This window comes from Vollenhovia emeryi, unplaced genomic scaffold (genome assembly GCF_000949405.1).
Source record: "Vollenhovia emeryi isolate VEMERY1.0 unplaced genomic scaffold, V.emery_V1.0 DF939149.1, whole genome shotgun sequence".
In the NCBI taxonomy this organism is placed as follows: Eukaryota; Metazoa; Arthropoda; class Insecta; order Hymenoptera; family Formicidae; genus Vollenhovia; species Vollenhovia emeryi.
The window spans coordinates 654,023-664,645 of record NW_011967217.1 but is presented as its reverse complement, the minus strand read 5'-3'; the positions used below and the strand labels follow the sequence as shown (position 1 = coordinate 664,645).

The window sequence follows — 10,623 nt, the reverse complement described above, 5'->3', positions numbered from 1 at the left end:
CACATTCATATTTTAGATGAGTTAGTCTCGTGAAATACCTATGTACGTTGATAAAGAGCCGTCGCCTCAACACGCAATCGTTTCTCATTACAAGTTGTAGGAACTTAATAATCGAGGAACGTTACTCGTTACTGATAAAGGTGTACAAATCGATAGCGTTTTTATCCCTTCATTCGTCGCGATCGAGTCTTGGAAACCGATAACGCAAAAGTAATAAACACGCACGGAGCGACTCTCGCCACTGCCTGCCGGCTCGACGTTCGGCGGGCGAGTGATACGCAGCGACCTTCAGGTACACGATGGCACGCAAAAACATCGTACGTCACCGCGCCGAGTGAAAAACAACAAAAAAACGTTGAGAATTCGTTGGCCCGCTTAATCGTCGTACGATACCGCGCCGAGTGAAAAACAACCAAAAAAAACGTTGAGAATTCATTGGCCTGCCTACGCAATGGAAAATTCCGTACTTAATATTTTATTGTACATTACTTTGTTCCGTGACTGTTGCTACGTTTTGCGTATTATTCCGCGGACTTATTGGTATTGATTAAATTAACGATTAATTCTGTTCAATCGAGAAAATGTTTCGAAACAAAAATCGTTGTTACTTAAATTCTAATTACTAAAATTAGAAATTTTACCTCAATAGTTGGTGTATACAAATGTATGTATACAATAAATGTATGTATGTATATTACTCAATTACAAATCTTCATTTACTATGGGCAAAAATTATCGAATTATTTACTTTAATAATAATATAAATCGGTATTAAATATTGTACTTTATTGGAAATAGCATTGCGCGCGAATACTCCCCGCTTTTTATTATATATAAACATTGCGTTCATTATGTTCATTGGTTAACATCACTTTGCATTCATAAAGAATTGTACAAGAAAGCATCTTTCAAAGAAAAGATAAGTAATCTTGTACAAATGTATAACTTATCCGTATTTATAACACCCTGTGCGGTTTTCTTTTTATGAGAAAGTCTTATACCGCGCGTTCCTCTAATAAGGACATTCCGAACCACTTCACTTTTGTTTGCCATGTGATTGGTAAGGTGGATGATAGAAATGTAGTTAAATTTACTATTATTGTGATTGTATTTACTATATAAAAATAATTAACCAATTTACTATTCATTGCCTGGATATTTTTACAGAATAATAGTTAAAAGCTTATATTTTGTGGTAAATTTTTTAAATAGTTGGTATCACTGTGTCTATATGGTTGCTATAATTGATTACTATAAAAATGGTTACTATAAATATGGTTACTATAAAAATGATATTCCTGACTATGATTATTTCACTATGCAATTATACATAGTTTCAAATACTACATATTTTTCTATCAGTGTAAGAGAGATTAACTACTCAATACCCTATTTCTACTTGCACTATTCTCAACTTTTTGTAAAGTTAGGTATATTATTTAGTGAAAATGACCAGAACCCATGGTCGAAACGTAGAGAGTCCTAAACATAAAAATTGCCAGATACGGTCAACCAAATTTCATGTTATTATTTAGTTCGTTTAGCTTATTTCGTAAACTGGAGATTAGCTGCAAATTTCACGCTCGATGCTCTTTTTTTCCTGTGCTAATAATATAAATTTTTATCAAGATTAGTCTCGACTCTCGCTCAGCGGAGACAGTGTACCAAACAAGTGTCGCGATGAATATTCAGGGCGAGCCGGGCGAAAATAACAGCTATTCCGAGAATCTCGATTAAATCTACGAAGGCTAAATCTGTTTCACATCTCGTGTTTTTTTACGAGTTCTCAAGCGAACGTAACAGGTCACAGGATTCAATACTGAATACCAATCGCTCGTTCCGAGCGAGCGGCCTACATATTTTGACCGATACAATGGACGGCAGATAAAGTCTCAGACGATCAAAGAAAAAGGGGGGGAAAAAGGGATGAAAGTGAGACTAAAAAAAAAAAATTCGTCGCGGTTCTCTCGGCAATGTCAAGGGGCGAATGGCATGATAGGAGAGCGGTCACGCGGGGAAGGATGGTCAGCGGAGAATCCAAGCATTCTCTAGGAGGCATGTACGGAGGGAAGAGACAAGGGACCGATACGTATTATAAATCAAGCAGAGGCCCCGTCCGCAAAGGAAACGTCGGTGGCGAAGAACGAGGGAAAAAGACGCCCGGCGGAGGGAAAGGGGACGGGAGGAAGAAAGAGGGATAGGACTCGTGGCGGTGCGCCGACCGGGAGTGTGCGGTCACGATCGTACATCACCGCCGGTATTTACGAGGTACCACCGTAAATCAATGATCGCGCGATTCAACGAAATTCCACTCTCCGCCTTCCCGCTCGTACGCCCGGCTTCCTTCTCGCTTCCTGTACGCGGGAGAGAAAGAGAGACGCCCGGTCTCCCGCGTTTCGCGTTTCAGTGCCTCGTAATCCTCCAGCGCGGGATCGGCGACGCGAGGAAAAATCTCGCGAGAAAGCTATCTTGTAACGACAAATGTCAGAGATCTCCGTCGAGCCCTCGTCCGATACGTACGAGATGTTCCGCGGTAACGCTTATTGTTAGCCGAACGTAAATCTTTAATTTATTCGAGCTAATATTCGCGGTTTCATTCAATGCTGTATCGATCCTCCCCCAGTTGGATATATGTTCTGTCTTCAAGTTCTATAACCCTTGACCATACGTAACTTTAGAAACAAAGCTAATAAGCCATTCAGAACTATTCGATAGCAATCCGTATTTTTTATTTAAATTTCCGTCAATGAGCAAAACTCGTTTATAAACTATAAGGAACGCTTAAGCTCCTCTGTGAAGCGACAACTTCAATCAAGACTATAAAATTTTTATGCCGGGTGATTAAACTTGACACACGCACTTACTTAGATATTTCTCAAGTTCTCTGTACACAGCTTACTTTTCTTGAATTATCCATATTAACCGCGCGTTACAGCCTCTAATTTAAATTTAGGCCCGGTTCCACCAACGCTATTTAACTTTAGGCTTAGCTTAATTCATTCTTTGTCTCTCTCCAACTGTTATTTTCAGGGTTGGCAAAATTCCACATTTTTTGGGATAAAGTCCATGCCAGTGGTAAAAACCGGTAATTTCCAGGAAAAAAAACCGGCGATAACTGGTCTTCTCTATTAAAAGCAATAAGATAAGTAGAAAACTTTTAGAGAGCACTGCAAAGAAAGTATTGTTTCCCACATAAACTATAACTAAATAATAAAGTATTGTTTCCCACATAAACTAAAAACTAATATAAAATTTAGTATCCTCGAAGTTCTCGTTTTAAAAATATATGTATTAATTTCAATAAAACAATTATTTTAATTGCAAACTTATTATATTGGTTTCTTTTTAAAATAGTGGTTAGTATGATTTGGTATTTAAAACAAACATATTTTCTCATAAAGACAATAAAAATGAATAATATTTATATAAATATATTTTAATTAAGTGTTAGTTATTTTTATAGTATGTGCCAATTTATTCCATTGGATAAAGTTCGGGACGAGGGGGAAACCGCTGAGGGCATTGATGGCAGATTTGCGGCATTACTGGGCATTAGTGGCATTTTTCGGGCATTAGGCCTTGCTGGGGCATTATACAGATAAAATAAGATAAAATAAGATAAGTAAGATAAAATAAGATAAATTAGATAAAATAAGATAATAAGATAAAGTAATGCCCACTGGGCATTAGTGGTCATTGGTGTACAAAATTTTGGGCAGCGGTTTCCCCCACGGTCCGGGACGGTAAAAACTGGAATTTACCACGGTTTTTTCTACCCCCTGGCTGGATTTTTCCAGCCAACTCTGGTTACCGAGGGGGAAACCGCTGACTAAAATCTTGTACACCAATGCCCACTAATGCTCAGTGGGTATTACTTTATCTTACTTTATCTAATTTATCTTGTTTTATCTTATGTTATCTTTATAATGCCCCAGCAAGGCCCAATGCCCAAACTAATGCCCCAAAAAATGCCACTAATGCCCAGTAATGCCGCAAATCTGTACACCACAATGCCCTCAGCGGTTTCCCCCTCGCTGGTTACTTCAGAAAGAGACGAGCATGAATTAAACTAAGATTAAACTTAAGCGACGTTTGGTGAAACCTTAACCGTACCAACGAAAGTGGCGAGGAAAAATTATGCAAAACAGGTCCGCGCGTGTATCTGAAACAAGACTAACGCGAAAGAACGATCGTGCAGCTCGCAGATTCTAACCCAACGAGATAAGACGGAGCGGAGTGGAAGGTCGGGCCCGCTTGAGGCCGAGCATTGTTTGCTCGGGCCCTTTAAACGTCGTTTAAAGCGTGACTCCCGACAGCCCGGAAAGGATCGTCTTAACGAGGAGGTTTTGGGACAGAGACGGACCAGGTCAACTCTCCTACGCTTCACGGGTTACGGCCACGAGCCGTTGCCCCCTCGCGTTTCTCCCAAGAATCGGCCGCCCTTCTCGTCGTACAAAGAAAAGGCAAAAGGTTGCCGCTTCTCGCAGCTGATCCCTCAAATCATATTACGCGATCGTCGAGGATAAGCCGGTCCACCAATCACGCCTCTCTCTGACTCGCAAGGAAAATCGCTTACGCCAATCTTCGTGACTGCGGCTTCATCGCGTCTTGGAGTACGAAGAGATTAAGCGGGTAAATATTTTAACAAGTCGAATCTCGGACTTTCGTTATTTTATTTTATTTTATTCGAGATAGAATTGTTTGAAAAATTCCTCTAATAATTTCATTCTCTCTTCTATTCGCAGTTTTTACACTGGAGATTAACGTCAACGATATGTTCTAGCACGTCGATACCTTTTGCCTACGAATAACAGCGCGGTATCGCGCGCATTTTGAACGAGCGTGCCTTTGAATCCCAGACGTCGCAAAAAGGAAAGCTATAAAATGTAATTTAAACAGATCTCGATAAAGGCCGGAAAACAGGAATCAGAGTAGCGACGCAAGATGAAAGCGACCTCCGACCGATGTTTCAAAGGAGCCGTAAAAGTACAATGAGGACCGAGGAAAAGGGACACCTTTCAGGTTTTCCACGCGACGAGGTGGCCGAAGGACGACGGCGTAAAATCGGAGCTCCCTGACTCCCAAAAGTCGTGGTTTTTTTTTCCTTATACGATCGGATTACCAAGAGTCGAAAGGGCCTCGAGTCTCGCGGGCCCTTCTCGAGATATGCCCGAACAGCTGACTGGATCTAAACTTAGATGATGGAGCGCGCGCCCTCGAAGCGCTATTTTCGAGGCGCCGCGTGCACAAGCGTGAAATGAAACAAATAACACGTCACTTCCGCTCCGCGAGCGTTCCGCCTCTCGATTGCCACCGGCAACTTTCAATCGTTGAAGACGTAATTTCGCCACGCAGCTCAGCGCCCTGCCTTCAGATTTTTCTTACACGATTAACACGAGAGTTTCAATTGACCGAAAAAAATTGTAAGATTTCTGACTCTCGAGAAGGCTAACCCTGGAGTGGAAGAAGCGTAGGGGTTTTCCCGGGATTTGTCACTAAATGCCCAAAAAATGCCCAGTAATGCCGCAAATCTGTACACCACAATGCCCTCAGCGGTTTTCCCCTCGTAAAATATATTTTATCTTTATAATACCACAACAAGGCCTAATGCCCAAACTAATGTGGGCATTACTTTATCTTATTATCTGATTTTATCTTTATAATGCCTCAGCAAGGCCTAATGCCCAAAAATGCCTAAAAAATGCCTAGTAATGTCCAATGATACCGCAAATCTGTACACCACAATGCCCTCAGCGGTTTCCCCCTCGGATAAAGTAATACCCATTAGTGGGTATTGGTGTATAAGATTTTGGTCAGCGATTTCCCCCTCGAGTTTCTTTAAAATAAATTAACTTGAAAGTGAAATACGCCTCGTGTCACCGGGATCCAGTAATTTAGATAAACTCCGTTTAAAGTGAATTAATTTTCGAGGAATATTAATTATACCGGTCTCGATGCTCGTATTCGTGTATCGCGCCTAATAAGTACGTAGTCTAAAACCGGACGTAGTTTAATTCCATTAGCGAAACGAAGGCTACGCGCGTTTTAATTTCGGGTCGATGCCTCGAGCTGTCGGCCGGCTCCGCTTAAGCCGACGAATTAAAGGCGGCCGCTAATGCGGCCCGCTCGAGAATTAACTTTGTACGCCGGAGCCGTTTTCGTGAAGAAAGAGGGTCGCGGTGGCGTCGCGCGAGGGCATGGTGGAACTGTTCGTTCCGAGAAATCGACGCGTCATTTCGGGCACACGGGCGTTGCGCAAGCATCAGGCCGGCGATTATCGATTTGCGTCATCGCCCAGAGTCGTAACATTACAATGGAGAAAATTTGAAAAAAAATTATTCAAAGAGTTAAAGCACGGTTTGCTCACACGAAGACAAACTAGCATTTCCAAGGCTAATATTACACTTGTCGTACAGCAAATTTTTTAAGCGTGTCGATTGGCTGCGAGCTAGAAAATTTCAAGACGCTCGAAAAATTTGTCGTACGACAATACGTAACGCCAGCCCGGTGCAAACAATCCGGATGAACCGTATTCCCGTGCGGTGCAGCTCGTCGATTACGCGATATCAATCGCGTTATATTCTTTCCTAGCAGCCCGGCCGTACGCGATCGCGTCGGAACACCGGGGCCTCTCTCGACGAGACAAATCGAGAACCATTCATCACCGATAATAGAGCGTGGTATCGAGAGAACTCACCTGATGTAAATGATGACCCCGTTGGTGCATATCCTTTTCCATCCACGTGGCACGGTGATCGCCGACAATTGTTGCTGCTGCTGCTGCTGCTGCTGCGTAACCACCGCACTACCGTTCATTGTCAACACCACCGCGTTATGCTGCACACCATTATTGTTACTACCGTTGACACGCGACGGCGGCTGCTGGCGCGCAGCCTGCTGCGCGCACGCACTACCACCGCCGGGATGATTATTACTCGGCACCGGCATGCCGCCGTCGTGCTGTCCCTGACTCTCGTCGGGGCTACCGAGGCTGCTGTAGCTCGTCGGCGACGTCGTCGTCGCCGTCGCCGTCGTCGACGTCACCGTCGCCGTCGCCGCCGACGACGACTCGTCGGACCTGGCCGAGTCGCAGCCGCCGGTCGCCGCGACCACACCGACACCACCGTCGCCAACACTGACCAACACTGTCGCGCCGAGCGCCGACGTCGGCGCCGAGGAGGCGGCGGACTGCTGGTCGAAACCGTCCTGCTGCCGGCCGCTGTCGTCCGCGCTCGCCGCCTGTTGCTGCTCGCCGGCGTTCTGAAGCGCGATACCGTTGCTGCCGCCGCCGCCGCAGCAGTCGTCGTCGCCCGGATTCGCTCGCGCGGCGATTCTATTATTGTTCGTCGCGGCGTTGTACTCGCCGCCGATCCTCGCGGGGTACGCGTCACCAGCGCCGCCGGGGTGCTGGAGCCGCGCGGTCTGATACGTCTTCGCGCCGGACACCATCGGGTCGCCGTTGCCGAGGCCGTCCGCCTCTCCCCCGCTCTCCGGCGTCCGCTTGCGCGTCATCATCGCCATCGCCGCGGTCGTCGTCGTCGTCGACGTGGCGCACACTGCCGTCGAGTGGCCCAGACTGGCCTGCCGATACAGCATCGCGTAGTCCTCCTCGTCCTCGTCGTTCGCCAGAGAAGGTGTGTGCCTGGACTCGCAGCCATCCGCACCCGCCGCCGCCGCCGTCGTCGTCGTTGCCGTCGTCGCTTCGAGCGACGGCTTCAGGCGGCAACAGCCGATCGCGGGGGTGGTGATGGTGGTGGTGGCGTTACTCCCTACGTTGACCCCGCTCTCGTCGGCGCAGTATACGGCGGTTTTGGCGGGAAAGGTCGTCGTAACCGCCTGCGCCGTCGCCACCTGCGGCGTCTGCAGGATGCCGGCGTATTGCGTCGTCGTCTGCTGCTGCTGCTGCTGCGGCTGCGACTGATAACCGACCGCGATAGCGGCAGCAGCGGTCGCGGCGACATTCTGACCCACCGCCGTGGCGTACGCAAAGTTCTCCCCCGACACGTACACCAGCACGCTATTCTGCTGTATAGCCTGCTGCTGTTGCTGCGGGTGATGCGACTGTTGTTGCTGCTGCTGCTGCTGCTGCTGGTGATGATGCTGATGCTGATGGCCGTGACTCGGGGGGGCAGGGAGCGTGGACGGCTGCTCAGGCTTGCCGGCCATGGTCCAGGTCCAGCAGCGCTGCGGATGACCCTGACGACACCCACGACATCACTGGCACGACGTGCCAGCACGTAGCTCGCCTACGTGGGGACACCGGCGGCGGGTACTGCCGCATCCTCCGGCGAGCCGGTCCTCGCGATTCCTCACGCGCTCGACGATGATGTGCGACCGCCCGGTCCGCGCTCCTGGCCGCTCGCGCTCTTCTCACCGACGTGACCGCAGTACCGCGTACCGTTGCGTCTCTCCGCGCGGCGCACGTAGCGCGACATAATACGCGCGACCACGAGCGAATCGCGCCGGCTCCGCGCGCACGGACACGCGACTCCCCAACTCGTCGGAGAGGGCGGAGGGGGGTCGACGTCCCTCCCTTTCGGAAACGGCGGGAACCGGAGTTGGTCCCCCTACGTGCCTCGCGCCTACTCGAAACCGGCGCGTGTTCGGCGCGCGCGGCTACACCACACGCTGTCGCGGCTCGCCGCCGGTCAATGGCCGTCTAACCTCCTTGACGCGGCCGGGGATCGCCGGGCATGGCGCGGGTACGCGCCGACCAGCCGCGAGTGAGAAAAACTCCTTTGGCTCCTGCCTCTCTACCGCCAGCGCGCGCTGGTCAAAACGTCGCGGCGGCAGCAGCAGCTGGTGACACGTCGTCGTCGTCGCACGCGAACGCGATCGGAATTGGAAACGCTGCCATCGGGTGCCGGCCGGCCGGTTGACGTTTTCGCTCCGCTCCGCTCCGCTTCGCTTCGCTTCCCGTCTTCAGTAGCGTTCGTCCCGCGGCGCGGCGACGTTCCACGCCGATTCCTGTTGCCGCGCGGGCGAGCGTTGCACACGTCGCGAGTCGTTACGTAGCATGATCGCGCGCGAGACGGCGGCAGCGGCGAGCAAGGTCGCGACTGCCGCTAACTTCACTCGGTACTCTCATAGCCGGCGGCGCGGCCCGACGCGCGCGCGTAGGCGAGGGGCCCCGCTTGTTTGTCGGCGGGGGATTACGTCTCCTACGAGCGTACGCGCGAGAGAGACGGAGAGGAGAGGCAAGGTCTCGCCCGACTCAAGGTGACGGCCCCCGGTGTCTCGCGTAGCTGTCGCCGCCCGCCGCGACGCCACGCGAGGCGCGAACTACGTCGCGATCCCGAGGCGAAGAGGCGCCGGGTGTCCCGCGGTAAACTCACTCTCACGGCCCGCACCACCGACTCTACTATCCGCCCCGTCCTCGAGCGAGTCGCCGCGTCTCGCGCACCACCGAAACGAGACCCACCGAAGAAACGCGCACTCGATTATGTCATTACGCGAGCGGCACGCCGCTCGGCACGGACAGGGGAGGGGGGGAGAAAAAGCCCGCGGACGTCGACGCGCGCGCGAGATCACGATGACACGGCCGCACGGCGTGCCATCTCCCTCGACACTGACTGCGCACTACGCGGGTAACGCGGGGTCTAATCGCGCCGCCGGACTCGGCCCGCGCGCGCTCGAGTCGTCGGCTCGCTCGATCGGTAATGCGGCGCCCGTACGCGCACGCCGTACGAAAGCGCCGGGGGAGGGAGAGAGAGGGCCGACACTCTTGCGGCGGGGGCGCGCGCGCGCGCGCCGCGCTGGCGTGTACGCGAGTCGGGTTAAATCGCGCACGGACGGACGAACGTCGTGTTATGACGCTGTGTCATCGTCACAGCAACAGCACAGCAGCCAGCAGCGAGTATCACGACCACCACCACCACCAGCACTCTTCCTCCACCACCGGCACCATTTCCACTGCTCCTCGTATCCACTGCCACCACTACTACCACCACTACCACTACTACCCACCACTACGAACGAACTCTTTCTCTCTCTCTCTCTCTCTCTCGGGTTAAGTTAACTAACCCTCTCGCCGCGCCGAACACCTGCGCGCCCCGCGCTCTACTACTCCGCGTTTCTCACGGGGGTTTTCCCTCGCTCGCTCGCTCGCTCGCTCCCTCTCTCTCTCTCTCTCTCGCTCGCAGCGGCTATTATTGTGTTACTTTCGTGACGAGCGGCGACGACGGCGTCGGCTCGCGTACGCCGTCGGCTGCGTTTTACGCGCCCGTTCCACTCACCGCCGGCCCGACACGGACGTCGCGCGGCGATCCGCCGATCGGTATGCCGTGCCCCGCCAGATGCCCCGTGCCACGCTACGCTGCGCCGTTTTGCGCGTAACTGATATTGAAAAAATATGGCTCCCACCGCATACCCAGAAACCTCTGCGGCATCCCGACGGCTGGATAAGCTGGCTCTCGCTCGCCTGGCACTCTCGGGCCCGCTCGCACGTCACTAAGCACGTCGCTAAAAACATCGACCCGCGCGACGACGCGCGCGAGAGCATCGCGAGCGACGGTGCCGCTATCCGTCGGACGGGCCGCGCGTTAATTTCGCGGTCGTCCTCGCGGGCTCGCTGATATATCGCGGCTCCTCTCTCTCTACTTATATTTCTGTTATTAGGTTCTT

The 10,623-nt window shown here is 51.1% G+C and overlaps 1 protein-coding gene across 4 annotated transcripts in view; it reads right to left on the bottom strand.

Annotated features, from left to right (window-relative positions):
- Positions 1 to 9,709, bottom strand: part of LOC105565755 — a 263,695-nt gene extending 253,986 nt beyond the window's left edge. For 2 of the 4 annotated variants that reach the window (XM_012019203.1, XM_012019204.1), the window contains exon 1: positions 6,698 to 9,708. In XM_012019203.1, coding sequence (XP_011874593.1) covers positions 6,698 to 8,166 — 1,469 coding nt within the window. In that variant the 5' untranslated portion in view covers positions 8,167 to 9,708. Of the gene's footprint in view, positions 1 to 6,697 lie in introns of all 4 variants that reach the window. The other 2 variants (XM_012019200.1, XM_012019202.1) reach the window with 2 other exon arrangements.
- Between the last annotated feature and the right edge of the window lie 914 nt (positions 9,710 to 10,623).